At 48.1% G+C, this 22,909-nt stretch overlaps 1 protein-coding gene and 1 long non-coding RNA gene across 4 annotated transcripts in view; one reads left to right on the top strand and one right to left on the bottom strand.

Annotated features, from left to right (window-relative positions):
- The window catches only part of PDE1C (phosphodiesterase 1C), a 420,549-nt gene extending 400,602 nt beyond the window's left edge, over positions 1-19,947 (bottom strand). Inside the window, exon 1 of one of the 3 annotated variants that reach the window (XM_053926165.2) lies at positions 19,432-19,947. In XM_053926165.2, coding sequence (XP_053782140.1) covers positions 19,432-19,741 — 310 coding nt within the window. In that variant the 5' untranslated portion in view covers positions 19,742-19,947. The remainder of the gene's footprint in view (positions 1-19,431) is intronic. The other 2 variants (XM_053926166.2, XM_053926167.2) reach the window with 2 other exon arrangements.
- On the top strand, positions 19,679-22,706 carry LOC123480016 (uncharacterized). The gene is made up of 3 exons (XR_006655869.2): positions 19,679-19,765; positions 20,269-20,319; positions 22,480-22,706. It is a non-coding gene; the product is annotated as an uncharacterized lncRNA (long non-coding RNA).
- The last annotated feature ends 203 nt before the right edge of the window (positions 22,707-22,909 follow it).

Genomic DNA, 22,909 nt, shown 5'->3' with positions numbered 1-22,909 from the left:
CCCTGGGCCCAGAGAGCTACATACAATGTTCCAGGAGCTGTGAACAGCACTCCCACACATTACCTTCCATAATCCTGTGAGAGAGGTATTATCACACCTACTCGACAAATCTGAAAAGTTTATTTTTTATTGTATTTTTCCCATTACCATTTATCCCCCTTCCACCCCCTCCCCCCAGCAATCCCCACACTGTTGTCCATGTCCACAAGTCCTTTTCCCCTTCTGCTCAGTCCCCCACCCCCAGAGCTGTCATCCTGCTCTCTGTCTCTGTCGATGAGTCTATCACTATTTCAACTGTTACTCCAGTTTGTTCATTAGATTCCACACATGAGTGAGATCACATGGTATTTGTCTTTCTCTGAGTGGCTTATCTAACTTAGCATAATGTTCTCCAGGTCCATCCATGCTGTTGCAAAGGGTAAAATTTTCTTTTTAGAAACTTGCCAAAGGTCGAGAGAGGAACATGACCCAGTGCATCTGACTCCAGGGCCTGTGCTCCCTTCCTCCCCCTCCCCCTTCTCCTCCCCCTCCTTCTCCTCCTCTCCTTCCTCCTCCCCCTTCTCCCCATTCCTCCTCCTCACTGTCACCAGGCAGACCTCACGCAGTCTGTGGGCACGTCTGCTTGCTTCTCGCGCATCTCCAAGACGACCGGGCGTAGAAAATTCTGAAACACATTGCCGTGGCTGTGTGCCTGTTACAGCCACACACACACACACACACACACACACACACACACACACACAGAAAATGATGATACAAGGCCGCGGCCAGCAGATGTCTCTGTTCAAACCTAACAGACAGCTGCACCAGGGCATCTCAGGACTACCCCCATTTACGCTTAATAATAACTGTCACATTATTATCTCTGACACTAATTGCAGGGATTTGAACAGATAATCACAGCTCAAGCCACGAACGTCTCCTCCGCTTACTAAAAGTCACAAGGGCGGGGCCTGTGACTGGGGCCTGAGTCATTGTATGGGCTGCGAGAGCTCCCAGCAGGGGGCAGCAGCCACAAGACCAGCTCCAAGGTTTCTGGAATACCTGCTGCGTCTGAGAGGGCAAAGTCAGGTGGGTAGGGCGCTGAACTGACCACTCAGAGCTCCAGGTCTGAGCCCCAGCATTGCCCTCATTTGCTGTTTGACGTTGGATAAGTCGCTCTGTGTCTCTGAACCTTGGGGAAGAGAGAATGGAACCCACGGGCCTCTCATGAGGTCTGTTCTGGACTTGGCATCCTGTGGAAAGGCAGAGGCCTTGGGTCCCACAGAGCAGGAGCCAAAGGAACATCTCTCTTGGGATTCTGCTGTCCATGGAAAAGACCAGGAAGAACCGTTCTGTGTTAGAGACAGTTGTCCTTCTGAATGTGAAGTGCCTAATATATTAAAATAATCATCAGAATGATGGATAGATGGATGCTACATGTGCTCATGCATTCACTCTTTCATTCAGGTCAGAAATAAAGTGCCAACCTGACCTTGACTCAGACCAGGATTTGCTAGGCGAGAAGATGGCCAGGGTCGTGACCTGGGTCCCGACTCAGGGTTTCTGCATGAGCCGAGGTGGCATCTTTGGGACAGGGCCCAGGAGGAGGGGCCAGGCTGGGGAGAGAAGACACACTCATCTGTGCACACACTTCGAAATCTAAGTGGAAACGCCCGTGAATGGCCAAAGGTGCAGACCCGCAGACCAGAGGAGAGCTGGGGATGAAAGACACACACCTGGAGCCATCCACAGGAGGGTTTTATTTTTCCTTCTCCGTGATGCTGAAGAGACTAAAGCTACCACTTCCTCCCTCTGACAGTCTTTGAAGTACTTCCAATGGGATGGGACAGAGGGCAGGGGCGCTCCGTGGCCCTCCCTTCCTTGGGCCTGTCCACTGCTCCCCGAGGCCCCCCCAAACAACACAGTGGGGATCTGGGGGGAAGAAGAGGGCTCCCTCACAGAGGCCAGTGGGAAGGTCATCCTGGGACTTTGTGTCTGCCCACTCAATCCACACTCAGTCTCCTTCGAGAGAAATTAAGGAGAGAGAGTGAGAGAAGGTTCTGAAGGTTCTGAGAGTGCAGAGCACAGTTCCAGATGGAGGGTGGAGAGAAAGAGCAGGAGGTGGTCGCCAGCAGCGCTGTGCCCAGGGGACCAGCAAGGACTCGCAGGACTCAAGTCCCACAAGGTCAGATAAGCCCCACACAGGAGCAGGCACAGGAAACTAGAAACACAGGAATCCCCGAATATGTGGGCACCTGATATTTGACGAGGGAGCCAGGAACACTCAGTGGGGAAAGAAGAGTCTCTTCAACAACGGTGTTGGGAAAACTGGATAACCACGTGCAGAAAAACGAAAGGGGACCCCTATCTTACTCCGCTCACAAAGATTAACTTGAAATGGAGTAAGGACTTAAATGTAAGGCCTGATACCATAAAGTTCCTAAAAGAAAATAGAGGAAAGAAGCTCCCTGACACTGGCCTTGGCAATGTTTTCTTTTTTTAAATAGGACAGTGAACGCCCAGCAGCAAAGCCAAAACTCATCAAACCAAAAAGCCTCTCTCTGCACAACAGAAGGAAAAGGAGGCTTGCAGAACGGAAGAAAATTTTTGCAAACCATGTATCCAATAAGGGGTTCAAATCCAAAATATATGGACTTACACAACTCAACAACAACAGTCCAATTAAAAATGAGCCAAGGAACTAAATAGACATTATTCCAAATAGCCAACAGGTACATGAAAAGGTGTTCGACATCACTAATCACCAGGGAAATGCAAGTCAGAACCATAACGAGATACCGCCTCACACCTGTCGGAACGGCTGTCATCAAAAAGACAAGAGAGAGGTGCCGGTGAGGATGTTGCGGGCCGTTGGTGGGGATGTAAACTGGTCCAACCACTATGGAAAACAGCATGGAGGTTCCTCAAAAAATTCAAAGTAGACTTACCATATAACCCAGCAATCCCACTTTTAGTTGTATGTATATCCAAAGGAAATAAAAACAGGACATCACAAAAATGTTTACCCTCCTGTGTTTACTGCAGCACTATTCACAATAGCCGAGACATGGAAACCACCCGAGTCCCCATGAACAGGGGAGTGGGTGAAGAAGATGCGGTGCATGTCCCTACAGTGAAATATAAGTCGGCCACGAGAAAGAAGGAACTCCTGCCCCTTGGGACAACATGGGTGGACTTTCAGGGCATTATGCTACGTAGGGCAAGTCAGGCAGAGAAAGACAAATACTATATGACATCATCTATATGCGGAATCTTAAAAAAGCCAAATTCTTAAAGATGGTGGAATGATGGTTACCAGGGGCTGGGGGTGGGGGAACTGGGAACTAGTAAGGAAGTCAGTCAAGGAGAGCTAATGCACAGCACAGCGATCGCAGTCAACCGTGTTGTATCATAAACTCCAACGTTGCTAGGAAACTTTAATTGTTCTCACTACCCAGAAAGACAAAATTAAGTGACCTAACAGCGGTGTCGGCCAATGCCACGATGGCCGTCGTGTTGCAATGTGATCAAACCAACACTTCGCACACCTTGAAGTTATTTGTCAACTACATCTCAATTTTAAAATAAAATAAAAAATATAGGAGAAAACTGGCCTTCTGCATCAGCCTAGTTATGGAAATGAGGCAGGAGGTTGCTGCCTTCTGGCTCACCAAGCTCCTAGCCTGGGGCTCCTCAAACCCCAAGACCAGAACTGGGACCTGCCCCAGAGCCTGAGGTGGCCAGGTGCCCCTGGATGTGGGGTTGGGAAGGCGCTGTTTCACACCTCCCTGCCTCTACCAACTTGGCTCCTCCACTGTTCCCTTTGTGTCTCCCACCCTCTCCCTTCAACACCCACCCAAGTCAGCTTTTGCCAGAAGACTTCCCTTGGGCCCTCCACCCCTCTTCTGTGTCCCATCTACCCATATAGATGACCACCGTATCCGGTACCTCAATTCATTGTGTGTGATGCTTTCGTGTCTGCCTCCTTCAATAAAGGGCGGCCCACATGGCCACCGCGCTGGCTGGCATGATGTCAAGATAACATGCAAAGGTAGTAGCCAGACTAATCTGCTGAGTGAACAAACTTTCATCGTCAGCAATATGACAGACGAGGTTGCCCAGGAAAAAGACTCCTCGCACAGGACACCTAAAATCCCCTTTCACTCATGTGGCTAAGCTGGCCTGAGAGTAAAAGAAGTGCTCAGGAGTTAGAAACCATGAGAAACCAGAAATCCTGAGAGAGAAGCAAGTGCTGAAACTGGCATTCTCTCTGGAGGCCTCTGGCCACCCCTGGGGTTTAGAGACCGATTTTAATGAGCCCCGCAGGCATGGCACGACAGGAAGTAAAGTCTGGGGCTGAATTAGAGATCTCACCAAAGCACAGGACTTCCCCCAAAATGCGCCATCCTCAATGGCATGATCTAGATTTTTTAAAAACCTTCCCACAGCATGGGCAAACAGCAGAGATCCTGAGTTTATTGCCTTTGACTCTGGTGGAGCATGAAAAGGGCCGGGGGCGGGGTGGGGCGGGGAGGATCTCCCTAGAGAATGCTTAATCACAAAGCCTTACTCCCCTGGATCCAGAACCAGGATCTACACTACCTGTGGGGACAGAAAGCCCCATGTCAAACATTTAGTTTAAAGTGGTCCCAGGTTGAGCAGGAAATTCCAAGCAGAATGAACGAAAGGGAAACCCCACCCAATGCACTGTACTCAAACTACACATTAAATATAAAGAGAAAATAATACAAAGCAAACAAAATAAAAAGGTAGTCAAACAACCACTAAAGTGAGAGCTGACTTCTCTCCTGACGATGGAAGCTGAGCACAAGGGAGCTGCATGGAACGCAGGAATTGCCGGCCCACCGGGACCCACCAGGCGGTTGCAAACATACCCCCTTTTCATGTGGCATCAAGTTCCTCCTGGGCAGGAACAGGGACACGCCCTCTTGAAGCCATCTCTTCTCTCATCCTCTGTGGGCAATATCTTCATTTCCCCCCCCATACTATTCCATTCAGCACAAAAGCAAACCTAAGAAACGTCGGTAAGGATTCCTAGTCAGGCTGTCCTGTCTGCAGCCGAGAGGCCCAATCAATCCAATCACATTATGTTCTAGGCTAGGAGAGAAAAGCAGTATATTTTGAGGATGAAGGAGCATTATCCTGGTACCACTGTGTATTAGCTTTGTGATTTTGTGTAAGGACCTCCTCCTCGCTAAGCCCTCATTTAAAAAAAAAAAAAAAGATTTGAATTGGGAGATCTCTGAGTCCCGTCCATGCGCCTGGCTTTCACTAGCTCCTACTGGCTGCTTTCTCTCAGAAATACAACAACAGGGAGAGAACAGCACCGTGTCTTCCTCAAAGGCTACAATTTTCTCTCTTCCACACGGCACTATGGCAGGTTCCAATATGCTCAGGGGAGAAAGGCGTAAGCAGCTGGGTGGAGGGTTGAGCAAAAAAGAAGAACTCCTGGACACGGACCACAGAGTGGTGATTGCAGGGGTGGAGGTGGAAGAGGGTATAGGGGAGATAAATGGTAATGGAAAAAAATAAACTAAAAAAAAATAATTGTCTTTGAGAAAAACTTAAATATCATTTATATAGAGTTGACAAATTAATTTAAAAACTTCCCAGTAAAAAAAGAAAACTGTAATCACACAAAATGCAATAGAGCTGAAAACACGACAGGGACATGCAGTCACTGCGTAAATTACAAAATGTGTCACAGTTCAGTTTGTTCTATGCTGGCACAAGGCACACGATTTCAGCACAGAAAATGAAAAACGGTACCGGTGGCGTCATTCCCGGAAAATGTCTGTCAGCAGCAGATCAGAGCAGGCCCTCTGGCCGCAATTCTGGAGCAAGGGGTAAATAAGAAAAGCAGCCCCCCGAGCAATTCCATTGAAAAAATCAGGGCATATGAACGCGGCAAGGGTGAAGGTAGTTAGGATGATGGAAGGACAGGACGTTCTAAACTGGGAACAACCCAGAAAATTAAAGAGGCAGTCTTTATCAAAGGGTCAAAATGGGAGCTACACAGAGAAAACAGGAGGCCCTGCCATCAGACGGCCTGCGTTCACGGCCTAGCCTGACCGCGTAGGTGGTACCCCTGGACCAGGCTGCGTAGTCCTTTTTCTTTTTTAATCCTCACCTGAGGACATTTTTCATTACTTTAGAGAGAGAGGAGAGAGAGAAACATTGATGGGAGGGAGAAACATCCATTGGTTGCCTCCCTGCGATGCCCAGACCAGGGATCACGCACCAGGCAGGGAATTGCATCTGGAGGGGGATCGAACCCGCAGCCTAGGCATGTGCCCTGACTGAGAATCAAACCCACAACATTTCGGTTACAGAACAACACCCCAACCAACAGAGCCACCCTGGCCAGGGCTGGGATGCATGACCTGTAACGAGTCAGCTCCGCTCCGGGCACCAGGCCCCTCATCAGCACGGTGGAGATACTCACGGCCTCCATGCAGGGCACCTGTGAGGATTGCATGGGATCCTGTGTGGAAAGCCCTGGCACGGTGACTGATGTTCAGGACGTTGCCAATCTATGTTACTTCTTTCCCGCACCCCCATTTTTCCCCAGTGGGAAGCAAGAGGTGAACAAGCAGAAAGACAAACCGGTTGGAAGCAAATGAAGCTGAAAGCGCAGAATGGCTTTACCTTGTCTGAGTTCATAGAAAGGAAGGAAGGCCCCCTGAGAAGCCCAGCCCTTTCTCCCCCCTCCATCTCCAGCACCGACCTTGGAGGTGCCTGCAGACCCCACTGCTGGGCTCTCAGGGAGGGCTTCCTGGGACGGCCCTAGTCACTCCCTAGAGTCAGGCCCTGTCCCCTGGACCCCCGTTTCGAAGTCCTGGCCACTGCTTTGCTTCTGGGCCGAGTATCTGTAGTTGTTTCTGGGGGAAAAGTTAACCTGCAAGACTGTAACTGAAAGGGACAGCATGAGCCCTCATTTCGATCATAAATTATTACCGTCTTCCTAGAATGGATCAGCCGTTCTGGTCGGTTGTCGTTTCCTGAGTAATTGCAAGAAACATGCTTGCTTCAGTCCCGGGAGCCTGCAAGGCCCCGCAGGTTTAGAAAGCATGGGCCTGGCCTTCGCCCAGTTTGAAAACATAACCTTATGCCACTTGAACTGGGGGGCCTCTGCAGATTTCGTGTCAAGTTTTTTGCCTTAATTTCTGCCAACACTCAAATCATACATTTTGTCTTATTGTTGTGAGATCATTAACATGCACCCCATCTTGTATCACCCCTTAACCACGTTTTATGAGATGTCTTCCCAATGCCACAACATTCATGGGAAATGTACACCTGGTATGCTGTACTTATGAAAGATAAAAAAACAAAACACAGGCAGGTTACTGACGACTCAGAAATAACGTCAGCTAGAGGTGGCATTGTACAAGCCTGTTCGTGGAAAAATTAACTGTTGAGAAGGAAGTACTGGTAAAGCTTCAGAGTTATCTGACCCCCCAGGGGGACCCCTGAGGTTTGCTAATTAAGGTGCCTGGCACAAAGTTTGTGGAAAACTATGAAAAGTCCCTCTGGGCAAGTGTTCCTGCAAACAGTTGGGGTTACCTAGAGAGCACATCCTAGCGGAAACTGTCAGAACAGCTGCGAAGAGGAGGGGGAGACAACAGGGATCCCCAGCTACCTGGAGACCTGGGTGGTCCACACCAGAGGTAACACTGAGTTAGGTGACCTGCCTAAAGGAGGTGGAAGTGAAGGCTCTGCCAGGCTCCAGGCTGAGTTCTGTGAGCAGGGACTAGCCTTTCTAGAAGGATCTGCAGCATTTCAGCAAACTGCGGGAGAATATGGACTTCAACTGGACCTGAGCCCGGGTTCGATTCTGACTTTATCGGCTTGCTGCCGTGTGATTGAGTGCATATTATTGAGCACTGTCAGTATCTCCCATTTAATAGGGGTTCGCTAGATGCCAGGCAGCCTGCGGAACACTTTGACACACACACTATCTGTTCATTGCTACGTCTGTCATGTGAAGAGGATCGAGTTATCCCCTTCCATAACTCAGGGAACAGACACGAAAAGGCTCCGCAATTTGCCCAAAGCCAAAGCCGTGTCTGTCTGACTCCCAGCTCCTGCCTCCCGGCCACCACACTGTGCACTCACCCTCTCCAAGCCCCTGTTGTTCCACCTGCAAGATGGAGAGAAACAGGACGACACCTGGGCTCAGTAAACGTTAGCAGGTATTGTGGGACCCCATGAGTCCCCAAAAAGGTGCCGGAGGTGAGTCATCAGGGTAAGACTACAAAGAAGGTTCATTGTGTTGGGCTCTGACAAAAGAAGGTGCTGAGAGAAGGGGGCTGCAGGGAGCCCCGGGGAGGGGGAAGAACGCGTGGGCACGTGCCCTGCCCTGCCCTCTCGCCCTGGCCTTGGCACAGCCTCACCGGAGATGCAGGTGGCAGCCTGGGATCCTCCCAGCTTCCTGACCCCCAGCCTTCACGTGTCAGCTACCTTTGCTCTGACTCCATGGTCACCACGCAAATTTCCGAGAGCATTCCATCCCTCTCTGGAGGAAAGAGTTCACTGTTCATTCCTGTCCTGTGCCGGGGCCACTAAATTCATAATTGACGTTTTTTAAAACTCCAAGATATAGAAGCCTAAAGCCTTGCCGGTGCTTCCTGACGTCACTCACCCCCTCCTCTCCTCTGCGTAGACTTCCACCTCCCACACTTTCTAACCTCCCTCTGCCCTTTTCGGAGTTCCGAGCCCTCGCATTTTCAACTCCACCTCTCCTATGAAGTGATGTGCAGTGTCTCCCTGGCAGTAAGAGCCTGCACGGCACATACTAAGGCTTGAAGACTCTCAGAAGGAAGAAGCTGTATCATAAATATAACCTAACCCGGAAATCACTCATCACTCTCATCACGAAAAGGCGACCTGAGGTGCGGAAACGCGAAGGGTGCAGCAATCAACACTCTTGTCCTCTCCAAATCGGTGGAAATTTCACTTTAGTCTGCCCCTCTCGGTTTGCTATTGACTCATTGGCAGTCAACATGAAACCACTCTGGGATTCCATTGATTCTGTTCAATAAACACGTCCTACACCCAGACTCCCTGGCAGGGAGCTCCTTAAATCACATTTTGTGCCGACAGATTCAATGATGCCTGTGGTAACCATTCTTATGTAGCAGCACCAGCCAAGGTGTCAGGTACTGGGGGTGGGGCTGGGGGAGGGGAGAGGGATGCGGAACTGACAGCTGCCCTCTTGTCCACTTCTCAGATTTTAATTTTAAGGGTAGCAAGATGAAGGAAAGACAAGATTACAATAATAACTCAAAACTCACCCCCAACACAAAAACAGTCCCTATGGCATCAAACCCTCCATGCGCATGCGTCCATGTTAGCCGAACTGCAGGTCTGAATCCCAGCGCCCCCAGTTGTGGGGCGGGGTTGGAGCTGAGACCTTGGACACGGGCTCCGGGCTCTCTGTGCCTCCCTTTTCTCGTGAGCAAAGTAGGAATCGCGATGATGGTCCCTGCCTCGTAGGGTTGGTGTGAGTGCTACAGGAATTGTTGTAAAGCACTCGGAAAGGGTCTGCCACGTAGCAGGGAATACATAAGCGGGGTCTGTTAATTATGGCACCCACACTGGTATTTAACTTAATTTGCAATAGCTGCTGTTTATTTGCTCGCTGCCATTGACGACGCTACGTATTCTTTGTGCCCCTGTGCTCCATATTCGAGGGGGCGGGGGAGCCCCTCAGAGCTGTGTGGCTGAGACAGGGAGGCAGAAGGGCGCAGCCTCAGTCGGGCCCCTGCACAGGGTGCTGTGGAGTGGGTGGGCTGCAGAGGGCAGGCTGCAGGACTGCGGGCTCCTCTTTCCCAGTTTTGCTTGCCCCCTTGTCCCTCTTCCTGCTATATTCCCCTCCCCCAGATCACCCCCGTAACAACTAGTGTGTACCCTGTACTTGGTTTACACCCATCCAATCAGATGCACGCTCACAGAGAGAATGGGCGTGTGTGAGTACGTGTGTGAGAGACCGGTGCTTCTTAGAGATGGGATCACACTACAACACATTTCTATGCATCTTACTTTTCTCATTTAAAATGCCTCATCGTGGGGTGGCTTCTTTCTACATAAGTTTGTGCTTATAGTGTTAGATGGAGCGTTTATTTCAGCAAGACTATCTGTGGGGGTCCGTGGGGCCAGGGTTGAGGGTCTACCTCTCCAGCAAGTGCTCACATTTCCTTTGCCTGGAACCCAGGGCACTACGAATCCAAATGTGTTCTCTGTTGTACGTCACTGTATATTACACAAATGTATATTTATATACCATACACATGGAATATCTGCAGAGATAAAGGCCTAAAAGAAACTTTTTTCCTCCACCCAAACTCAGGACAAAATAGATAAATAACATAATGTTACTTTTTTTCTCACTGTTGGTAGGCAAAATTTCTTTTAGTTCATTCATTCACGAGGGTCCCAGTTTCATGCAGGGGTTTCAGTTCCAATTCCCAAGAGGTTCCTTTAATTTCCTGTAAGCTCAGCTCTGCATTTAAAAAGATGTTTGCTGTGCTCTACCAGTTACTCCAGGAAGCTATGGGAAGAGCTTTTCAGGACACCTGCTGCTCTGTAAAGATGGGACGGAAGTCAGAAGCCCAACAGTATGTCTGAGTACCCATTCGACACACGCCCGTCCCCCCTGCACTGGGTCAATGTCGTCACACTGCGTAGCTCCTATGACTTTCCAAAGTGTCTGTTATATTCTTCGGTAAACTCATCAACCCCATGAGGTGGACGGTGCAGGTGTGGTTATCTTCATTTTCTCACACAGGAATAGATGCCCAGAGAAGTTCAGCGTCTTACCCCACAGAGGCCAAAATGCAAACTGGAGGCGAGACCAGGGGTAGCGTCTGGACTTCCTCTGACCCCCACATCCCCTCTCCCTGCCCCCCACCCCCTACCCCTGCACCATCAGGCTCCTGCCACAGCAATTCTCTGATTTCTCCCCTGGTCTCTCCTGTGACTTCCCCCAGACTTCAGCTACCAGGAGCCAGGGTCAGGCACCAGGATTTAAAACACAAAGAAGCGAAAGTTCTTCCAAGGGGCTCCTAGGATGGCAGGGAAAACAAGAAAATCTCCCCAGTACAATGCACTCAGGTACAAGCTGCAGAGAGAACAGAAGGAGGACGTCACACAGGCCCAGATGGCTCTGGTGGCCTCTTTCCAGTAGAGGAGGGAGAGAAAGCGCTACCCAGAGCTGAGCGCAAACTCCCCCCCACCCCGTTCAGCAAAACGAGTGACGTTTACAATAAAACCCGTCCACAATGCAAACAGTGGACTCCACAAGAGCCAGCCATGTGAAATGCTGACAGTGCAGAAGTACACCTGCACAAACTTTGAAAAAGCAGTTACTTTTGATGGTATTTAAACTTGTCAAGAACATAGTAAGAAAAACTTCTAAGTTATTTTTGTAAAGAGGAGAGGTATTACATCAATGTCAAAACCTGATAAATATATATGTAAAAACTAAAGACGAAGCTCACTTAATGTCAATGTGAAAATTCTAAATAAAATATTAATCAACAGAATGCAGCTGCACATTGATTCTAGTTAAGTTGATTCTAGGGAAACAGAGGTGGTTCGATATTACTCAATCTACTGATTATTCCTATTTATTGATCTAAGGAGAAAAGCACACTGACTCCTTACAGGCTGAAAGGGCATCTAACAAACCTCAATTCTTATTCTTGATTTTTTTTTCAGCCTAAATAAAATAGGAATCTTTAAATAACTCTATGTGTATAGATATACATGTATATATGTATATATGTTTATATGTGTGTACAGACCTATATCCTTAACATGACATTATGTTCCTAACATGTATTCTCTTCCACATACATGTATAGATGTATAATATGTATATTTGTGTGTGTGTGTGTGTACACACACGCACTCACTCTAAAGACAGCATTCTAATAAATCAGAAACAAGAAGGCTGGTCCTGGAGCTGATATGAAGTAATCAATGAGTACAACTAAACAATATAAAGAAATAAGCATAAATTCTAGAAGAAATAAAACTGTGATTATGATATGGTTATATATCTGGAAACTCCAAGAGAATTGAACAATAAGCTACTACAAACAAGAGGAGAATTCAGTGATATTTAGAAGTACAAACTCTATATAAAGTAGTTTTTACAAACCAACGGCTTTTTTTATACCAACTAAAACCAGTTGTATGATATATGAGAAGGAAAGATCCATTTAAAGAGCAACTGTAACAAACGCCAAAGAATGAACTTAACAAGAAATACGTAAGACCCACGTGTAGAGAACTATAAAGCCCACTGACGTGCACACTTGGACGTGCACGGAAAACACTTGGACAAATGTAAAGACATGCGTAGAAAGGACACTTCAGCATCAGTAAGATGCCAACTTTCTTCTGGGTTACTATGCCAACCTATCTTAATCCAAACAAATGTATCAACAAACTGGGTTTTATTTCTGTTTCATATTTAACTAGACAAATTGATTCCAATAATCATATGGAAAATTAAACAAGCAAATACAGCCAGAAAGTCTCTGAGGGGAGAAAGCGATGAGCTGGAGCTAGGCTTACTACACCCGTAATCAGTACAATGCAGTGCTGTCCTGAGCAGACAGGGGGACGGGCTGCTTCTTCTCCACTGGTCACGCCCACCCATTATTTCCCGCCGGTCTCTGCGCTGCCCTTGTGTCCCCGGAGCACCGGCTGACCTCGCCCCCTGGCTTCCTGTGGGTTCAGCCAATGTGAGGCCAGGGCAGGAAATCAGAGGGTGAGAACAGGGAGGTGAGGGGGTTTCTCCCCTGCTCCTCAATACTTCTCAGGCAGTGTCTCTGCTCTCGTGAAACTACAGGTCCCTCCTGCACAGCCTGAGTTCCCTCTCTTGCTCCTTCCGGCCTTAGGTGTCCTGGCTTCCCACCCTTGTAGGCTCCCTGAACCCTGACCACACCTCCATTAAAGTCCCTTCATTTAACCATTTGAGTAGAATTACGTTTCCTGCCAGAACTTTGACCTCTCCATAGACTAATGAAACAGAATAGACAACTCAAAAATAAACTTGAATGTACACAGGGAAGTTGTGTATAATAAAGTTAGCATGTCCAATCAATGGAGTAGTAATGATGGACATTTCAGTAAGTACTGTTGCGACAAATGGATAGCCATCTGGAAAAATATAAAGTATATTTATAGTAAAATATTTATATTTATGAAGTATATTTATATTGACCCCAAGATACTTCCAGACCAAACAAAAACAAAATAAAACCATAAAAAGATCAGAAGTAGAGAAACTAGTATAGTCGGACAAAGGGATATTACTCAGCAATAGAAGGGGATGCACACCGGCGCACCTTGGAGATACTGCAGGCTCACTTCCAAATCTCCCCAATAAAGCTAGAACCATAATAAAACAAGTCACACAAGCCTTTTCAGTTTTCCAACGCACATAAACATTATATTTACATTATACTATAGTCTAGTGAGTATGCAATAGCATTATATCTTTAAAAAAAATGTATAGCCCTGACTAGTGTGGCTCAGTGGATTGAGTGCTGGCCTGCACACCAAAAGGTTGCTGGTTCGACTCCCAGTCAGGGCACATGCCTGGGTTGCAGACCAGATCCCCAGGGTTGGCGGTGGCATAACAGGCAGCCACACATTGATATTTCTCTCCCTCTCTTTCTCTCTCCCTTCCCCTTTGCCTAAAACTAAAATATTTTTTAAACATGAACTAAATTTTTTTTAAACTATGTATATACCTTCATTAAAAGGTACTTAATTGCTTAAAAAGATGTTAGCATCATCTGAGCTTTCAGCGAGTTGTAATCTTTTTGCTGGTGGAGGTTGTTGCCCTAGTAACACCACAGATCACCACAACAAAAATAACAATAATGGAAAAGCTTCCAATAGTGCAAGAATTAATATGATGCAGGGAAAGGAAGTGAGCAAATACTGTTAGGAGAATGGCGCCAACAGACTTGCTTGGTGCAGGGTTGCCACAAACCTTCAATTTGTGAAAAAATTTAGAAAGAAACCCACTGTCCGGGATGAACAATAAAGGAAAGCGCAATAAAATGAGGTGTGCCTGTATTGATACACACATCGTCGGAGGCGAGTCTCAAAAACATGCAGAGTGACGGAAGTTTACACAGAAGAATTTGTGCCGTCTGATTTAGTCCCTGTATAGGGCATTGAAGAAGAGGTTAACCTAGGCGGGGATAATCGGAACAGTGAATCTGAAGAGCTCCTCTGTGAGTGGGAATGGGGTGCGGATGGACTGGGAAGGGGCGTGAGGGACCTTTCTGGGATGGTGGTGATATTCAGTATCTTGATGAGGGTTTGAGTCACCCAGGATTCTCAACAATCAGTAAATGTACCCTTCATTGAGATTTTCACATTTTGTTGTATATAGGTTTTATCTCAAAACCAAAAGATGGCCAACAAATATCAAACCCTAGTCAGCAGTACGCATGTGGACTTATTTAGGAGGATGTGTGCGAATGATTGCAGATGCAATTTAATTTCAAATGCACCAAAAGGAAGATAGGTGAAGGATCAATAAAGGGATGGAAAGATAAATAGATATAAAATAATGCAAGTATAAAAAAATTAATGGTGAAATCTAGGCAGTGGGTATAAGGTGTTGGCTATAAAATTATTTCAACCTCGCTGTATACTTTAAATGTTTAATAATAAAATGTTTTTTAAATACTAAAAGAAAAAGCTCTGAGCCATGCTACCACAGGGATGAACCCTGAAGTTGTTATGCTAAATGAAACAAGCCAGTCACAAAAGAAAACATGCCTAAAGTAGTCAAATGCAAAACAACTTCAGCTCTGAAGTCTCTCCTTTCTGGCACATTAGAACTCAGACTTCACAAAAAAGGGAGGAGAGAGGAAGCTGAATGTAGGAAGCAGAACAGTGGATGACAGGAGATGGGGGCGGAGACTGGGGAAGATGCAAAGGCCTGCAGGTGGGCAGCTGCGATGGCTGTACCACAGTGAGAATGCACTTAATGCCACTCACTAAGCTGTACAATCAAAGTGGTCACCACAAGTAAAAATAATTTTCCTCTGTTATTGAATTCATTGGGGTGGCACTGGTTAATAAAAGTACATAGGTTTCAGGTGTACGATTCTATAATAAATACATCATCTGCAAAAAATGAATTTTAATTAAAAAATACTAGACGACAACATGTGAGAATTCCTTTATAACCTTGGATAAGATTAAAAAAGGCCTTTATCGTTGTAACTGTGACTCAGAATCCAGAGATGTTTATCACAGAATTGTTTATAATAAAGAAAACCGGAAATAGCCCCTAAATCCATCAGCTGTGGAGTGGAGAGGTAAATCATACTACATATACAGAAGAGCACTGATTAAAAATAATGACGTATAACTATATTGATATAAAAATACTTACAAAATATTACTGGATGACAAGTAATACACTATAACATAGCATATACGATATAATCTCATTTGTACAAAATGTGTGTGTGTGTGTATATGCCTGAATTGATATTTGGAAGGATGTTCACCGAAATGTTAATGGTGGTTATCTTAGTCTGGTAGTCTGTTCGTGATCTATTCTTTGTACATTATGTGACATTTTTTTCAATAATCTTGCATTATTTTTATAAAATGATAAAGGCTATTTTCAACTCATACTGAAACACCAAAAGAATTTAGTATCCACTACCAGCTGATCTCCTTGACCCCTTGCAGCTACAGAGATTCATTAATGCTATGCATGCCCAAACAGTGAGCGAGGGTGTGTGTGTGTGTGTGTATGTGTGCAGAATTAGCTCACTTAAGTTCGGAGCTAGTCCCTGCTTTCCAATGGATTAGAATGCAGACTTCACCAAAGGGGAGGAGAGATGAATCTTAATGGCTGAAACCTAAACCTCAATCAATGCTTGCCTTGCAAAATTCAAAAAGAGCTAAAATACAAACAACTTAGACAGATGAACGTGATGTGCTCTGGAAAATGGTCAGATGACCCCAACCGGTGTCAGTGAAGACATCGATACTAGTGATAAAAATGCATGCAAAGGAAAGATTAAATAAAATCATTTTATGATATGTAAGAGTGGGAAAAATAATCTTTTAAATCAATGTATTTTCTGCAACTTGAGCTTTGTAAATAAGTGGAACAAAAATAACAAAATAAGTGTTAGAAGTACACATATGACTTTTTTCAGTCCCTTCAAAGTTGTATATTCAAGTAGGCCATTAAAAATTATTTTTTGAGGAATTTTCTGAAAGGAGAAAATAGGACTCACCTTGCTTTGGGGGTCATTGCCCCTCAGGACAGCTTGAGAAGCGGTGCAGGTGCAGGCAGAGGTCTGGGGCCCTCCTCTCACGGTGCTCTTACCCCTCCCTCTTCCCCACCAGGACTGAAGAGAGAAAAGCAAAAGGCTGGAGGCTGGAGAGGGGCCAGAGCCTGCACCTCCTTTCCTTCTGCCTGGGGAACCCACAGTTAGCATGGCTCGGAAAAAGTGACAGAGTGGAAAAGCAAAACTCGGGCTGGCAAGGCCTCGTGGTGTGTGGAAATCCCTGAAGAACAGTGTTCCCTGCATCAGGCGGGGCTGGTCCTTAGGGAGGAACACGGCGTGACCCAATGTGAGCTGTGTAGGAAGTGACCCGGGAGAGCCTGAGGGGCAACGACTCTCCTGGGTGAGTCCACAGAGGCCCAGAGAACCAGCACAAACGGAGCCAGCCTTAAGCACCCACCCTCTGCCTCGCTCTCCCAAGCCAACACACTGCCCAGGCTCAGGAGGACGACGACCTTTTACTAGGCTGCTGCCTCCCTCAGAGCAGACTGACCCGGCCTGAAAGTCCGAAGAACCCCAGCCCAGGGCTCTACTACACTAAAAGCAGCATCAGGAACAAACCCCACAGACACTCCGCAAGGGCCTTTACGGGCCCTGCTGCCCAGAGCTGAGACCGCCTTTGAAGCAATGACTCCAGCAAGTGGCAGGGAAGAGAATCAAAGGCAAGTGGTTCAGAGACCCCCCCAGCCTTCACGGGACCCTGGGACCCTGGCTCACTTTCCTAAGGGGGAAGGCAGCAGGGGTGGGGGGAGCAGGGGCAGTTCCTGGAAGCAATGCCAAATGCACTGAGGTCTGGCACTTGCCTGTCACACGTCTGTTCTCATCAGTATTGCTGGTCACTGACCTAAGCTTTCAGAAGGCTGTGTGTGTCTGTTTAAATTAACTCAGAACAGGGAGCTGCTGTGGGGGCTGCAGAGTGAGACCCCGGGAGCATCACCGCTTCACCCATCCACCCTCTGAGTTTCCAAATGAGAGTTTTCTTTTCACATTAGTCAGTCCTTTTAATTCAGCCAAGCTTTTCCAAAGAATTTAATCCCAAATGAAAAAGCATCCCTGGATCCCTAGCTTTAATAAATGGACTCTCAAAATCAAAATCAAAACAGAAGTGTCACTGGTAAAGAATCATAAGCACCCTAGTCCTGGCTGGTGTGGCTCAGTGGATTGAGCACCAGCCTGTGAACCAGAGGGTCGCCTGTTCAATTCCCAGTCAGGGCACATGTCTGGGTTGCAGGCCAGGTCCCTGGTGGCGGGTGCATGAGAGGCAACCACACATTGATGTTTTGCTCCCTCTCTTTCTCCCTCCCTTCCCCTCTCTCTAAAAATAAATAAATAATCTTCATAAAAAGATTTATAAGTACCCTGATGGCTTAGAATTTGTCAGAAGAGTGGGCCCCAGGTGCAGGGTCTTGTTTCTTTCTCTCTCTCTCTCTTTTTCTCTCTCTCTCTCTCTCTCACACACACACACACACATACACAGGAAGTCCACATCTCATCCAATGTAACTGTGATAGATTAAATGATAAGATTATATCAAATCTACATTTGCATCCTATACAGTAGTAAATGTTAAACCTCCCAACAGTACTCAACTCTTGTACAGTACTCAGTTTACAAGCCACTTGTATCTCCATAATGGCCTTGGAAATTTATTCCATAAGAAATGGTGAGACTCTACTTGTACTTATTTTAAAAGAGCAGAGAGTACAGGCTTAGAGACAAAAGCTCTCCTGCCTTAGGATGCTGAGCTTAGCAGAACCCAGGTATCCTGACTTCAAATCCGGTTCTTTCCACTAATACCAAAAAGACATGGCCTGTGCTTGGAAAAAACTAACATATGCTACAAGGTTAAATCCCCCACTGCAAGGACGGTGTGCATGTATCTTTTCATTTTTGTTTTAAAAGGTTGTTTAAATAGAACAAGAACAAATAAAAGGTAATGGATAAACACAATATTTTTTAAAAGAAGATTCACAATGCATTAAGGATACCTGTATCCTTACGTCTTATGAGGCAACATATAAGCCAATCCCACTTTCTACTAACCTCATCTTTTTCTCTTTAGGGGAAGCAGTTTTTCCCACTAAATCTGCTGAATCCTTCTAGAAAACTCAATAATAGACAATAGGAGTGAGCATCACAACCTTCTTGGGATGAAGCAGGAATGCATGTTTGGGACCAAAAGGCTAGTGCGAGAGATCTTTTTTAATGACATGTTACCAACTAAGGATGTTTTGTCTCACTTACACAAAACAGGACCTACCCTACGAAACGGAGCCTTTGAATACATTAAACTAAAAACTGGAGAGTTCCCCTGTTCCCTTCGATCTTGGCTGAAGAGGTGCAGAGACCCAGTTCAGGCATCATCTCGAATATTTGCATAGCATCTTACAGTTTCAAAGGACTTCTACCTCCCCTGCGTGTGGTTAGACTTTCCGGCTACCTAGAGAGATCCTTCTATCATCCCTGTGTCAGAGAAGACACGCCGAGGTACCAGGAGAGTGTCCTGCCCGAGATGACAATGAAAGCCACAGATGGAGACCCAGATCCGCTCTGACTCCAAAGCTTGTGTTTCCATGCCTCCCTTGTCACCAGCCCTAACAATGCCTTCCCCAGCCACACACCCGCATGTCCCCTCAGAAAAGTTCAGATACCGGTGTCCTTGTTCACACTTGGCCCTAGATCCTGGACAAGCGGGATTCTCCAGCCCTTTTCCCAGGTCCCCTGGGAGGAGGGAAAGCGCGCCTCCTCTATCCTGGTCTTTCCAAGACAACGAGAAGACTTCTCCCCGCAGTGCCGGCGCCAGAACAAAGCTGGGGATAGGGACCCTTAGGGTGCCTTGCCAGCGGCTGTTTAAGCCCCTTGTGCAATATGGTCCTTCTGAAATAACCCGTTATTGAGCCAGACATGAGTTTTAACTTGTAAAAGAAGTTATGGGTAAGAGAATGAGAAAAGTAAAATCCCGTTGGGAGACAGAGCCTTCATTTCTGCCCGAGGTAAGAAGCACCCCCCCCCGCCCCCGATCTCAGGTCCCTCCAGGCAGCAGCTCCCCAGGAAGCCTACTCCTGGTAAGGAGACTTACCCAAGGCACGGCGGCCTCCAGGCGGGTGCGCCTGGGACATGCCCTCCGTGCGCTTCAGCACCGGGGACAGCTCCGGACTCGCTAACTTCGCGCGCCCTTCCGGGCTCCCCGCTGCCGGCTGAGCCTCCCAGGCTGTGGGCGGGGTGGGCGTCTCGCCGCGCCCGGGTCCAAGCCTCCGGGTCTTGGGGAGCGCGAATGGGTCTCTGCGAGCAGCGGCAGCCGCCGGTGGCGCCTCCGGCTGCGGTGGCGACGAGCCCAACTGCACCACGGCTTTGCGGGACCGCGCCAGCGCCGAGGAGACGGAGCCCATCTCCGCGGGCCAGGCAGGGCCCAGGTGAGCGGCCACGTCTCCCCGTGGGATCCACACCCCTTGCCTGCCAAAGGCTTACTCCCTGCACGCACCAAAGCGCCCCCGGGCCTCCGCTCCGCCTCTGACCCCGCGGGTTGCTGTCCCTCCTTGACGAGGAGGGGGAGAACGAGGCCGCAGGGAGGGCTGCGCCCCCACCCCGGGCGGACAAAGGATAGCCCAGGCCGTGTCCACGCCAGACTGGCAGTCTGCGGTGGATGGGGACACTTGGAGAGATCTGTGTGCACAGGTTGTCGGGAGACTTTTCTGGGGGAGGAGGGGGCGGGTGGAGAGAGGGAGGGGCGTGGCATTAGGTGAGGGATACTTTTTTCTCTACTTTCTGCCCTCGATTCACCTAGGCTCCGAGCCCCGCACGTCCTTCCGGCTCCTCCCGACACAGCTGGGCCGCCTCTGCCCCCCGGGAGGATGGAGAGTTTAGCGAGCGGGGAGGAGGAGCCTACACGTGTTTTCTTCCCAATTACTCTCCTTAGAACCCACATCGAGACTCTTCCAGGGCCCTGCTCGCCACTGCCCCGAGCAAGGTTCGATCATCCCCCTCCCCGGAGAGCCTCCTCCCATGCCCCTCTCCCCGTGCGTCTTCCCCTCCTGGGGACCAAGACTGCCCACTCTTCCCGTCCCGGTTCAGGCCAGAGAGGGCGGTGCAGGTGCAAGAGGAGCCAGTGTGGCTGGTTCTCTGCAGGAACGGAGGGGGTCAGGCGCCAGTCGGTCCTGGGAGCTCTCCTGACTGGGAAGCCAGAGCAGCCAGGGACCCTATTCTTAGTCCTGCCCTGCCGGCCCCATCCCTCCTCTGACTGCGGTGGAGAGGGGATGAGGCCTGACGCCGGGCCAGAAGCAGTTCTGGTACCCAGACAGGTCTTGCCTGCAGTCACACAACCAGTCAGTTGGCAGTGAACCTGGGTCTTATGCCCGGCAGTCCTCTTCCTAGACCCAGTGTCCTGGCCACACTGCTCTCTATCCCAAAGGTTTTCAGGCATTGAATTATGCAGCGAGACAATCGGGCAGCACACAATTGCAGATCTAATGCTGGAATATGGGCCGGGGATTTCTCCACTGGCCTGGGAACCAACCTCCCCTCCTCTTCATTCAGTTCCCAGCATCCTGGTGTTTAAAGTAGGGACAAGTCAGAAGGTGAACTGGGAGAGGACAGTTGTGAGCCCTACACAGCCCACTGTCCTTGACACTGTTTCTTGTGAAGTGAGCAGAAGCTGAAATCCTAGACCCTGAGCTAACATCGCACAAAGGACCCAACACCATTTAGGAGAATACACTCCATAATACCCGGACCATGCAAGGACAATGGGGAGAGGCCTCACACAACCCAGCTTCTCAGAGCAGGTGACAGGAACACAGAGGGTCTGTATAGCTATATTAATCTTTAATAATTTTAAATTTTTTATTCTTCCCTTGCTCACCTGATAGATGTGTAGGTTAAAAAAAATCCTCATTCTGGGGAAATGGCCTTTCAGAAAGGGAGCTCCCTCAGCAGACATTTCCTATTCTTGCACCTCAACTTGATATCATTAGCAATTCCAGCCCTGGCTGGTGTGGCTCAGTGGATTGAGTGCCAGCCTGCAAACCAAAAGGTCACCAGTTCGATTCCCAGTCAGGGCACATGCCTGGGTTGTAGGTGAGGTCCCCAATAGGGGGCGTGCGAGAGGCAACCACACAACGATGCTACTCTCTTTCTCCCTCCCTTCCTTCTCTCTAAAAATAACTAAGTAAAATCTTAAAAAAAAAAAAAAAAAAAAGGTGCACGTGGAAGGAGGCAAAATGTTGTGGACCCACCCTAAGTGACACATTCCACTTGGCTGTCCCTACTGGGAAAATACATAAATGTAATACTTCTTAATAGTAAAGAGTTGCTCTCCTAAGCCCCCATAGCCCCCCCCCCACACACACACACAGGCTAACCCAGGCCCTTCCAAAGGACACACCCCCTCTTCCAGGAGGGTGGCTCAGCCCCACTAAGGTCTGGCTGCAGACACCACTGCTGATAGTCAGACTCGCCCCGTTCTCCTGCCAGAGGGGAAAGATGAGCCGGGAACACGGTCTCTTTTTCCCCTTGTGTTCTTTCAAATGGGACTGTGCACGGTCAGCTTGGTCAGAGGAAGTGTCAGAGATGTGCCAGCTGTGGGCGACCTCCTCACCTCGCCTGAGCTCTCCCAGGCCTCCGACTCACCCATCCCTCCAAGGCAGGAGAGCCCTTTCCAGATCTCTGCCAGTGGGTGCTGGACAGAGGGTACATTGAGGACCACTGGAAAGACTGGACTCACCCATCAACATCCTGTGGGGATGTCCCCGAGTGACTTTGGATCCCCAAGGTTTTACCATTGACAATGCTGCATGTTCCCTGAGCACTATGCTATGGGAAAGCCATGACAATGGAGAACGTCCCCACCCCCTTTCATGTCTCAGAAAACAACTGGAAGGAAGGAAGGAAGGAAGGAAGGAAGGAAGGAAGGAAGGAAGGAAAAATTTAAAAATATTTTTAAACCCAAAGGACTTAGGTAAGAGTCAAGGATGCCCCTGAGCTGACCTATGACCTCTGACCTAGACAACGAACCTCCAAGTTCCCATGCTTTGCCTTATAAATGATTAGCTGAACTATTTTATTCCTCACTGATCAATTGGACAAAATGCTTGTTTACCAAACTTTGGTTAAATTTCTCTCCGCCCTTCAGACTGCTGAACTCTGCGCACTTGCAGCCTGCGCCAGCAGACAGCCCGCCTGGGAGCTGGCTGGCCTCAGTGTAAAATGCTCTCTGATCTACCGTCCAGTCCTGCTGCCCGTTCTTCTCTTCCCCACACCCAGCTCCTTCGAGCCCTGTTCACTCCTCTCTATAAAGAAAACTGCTTTCCCCTAATACCTTAAATAGACACTTGCCTTCTCCCAATTGTACCAGTCCCCTCCCCTCTTTGCAATAATCCTTTCAAATAAAGTCATTCCTGATGAAGTCTAGATTTGTTTTATTTGATGCTATCTTTAAGAGTCCCCTTGTAGAATATAAGGATCCCTGACAGGGGACTCTGAGCCTCAGTTAGCAAATGCTGTTTACGGAGATTAATTTACCCCTGTTGAGTAGAGGGAAGGGGGGCAGGCAAGAGTACTTT

The sequence above is a fragment of the Desmodus rotundus genome, chromosome 6, assembly GCF_022682495.2.
Source record: "Desmodus rotundus isolate HL8 chromosome 6, HLdesRot8A.1, whole genome shotgun sequence".
Taxonomy (NCBI): Eukaryota; Metazoa; Chordata; class Mammalia; order Chiroptera; family Phyllostomidae; genus Desmodus; species Desmodus rotundus.
The sequence above is the reverse complement of the archived record's forward strand: the minus strand, read 5'-3'. Positions and strand labels throughout refer to the sequence as shown.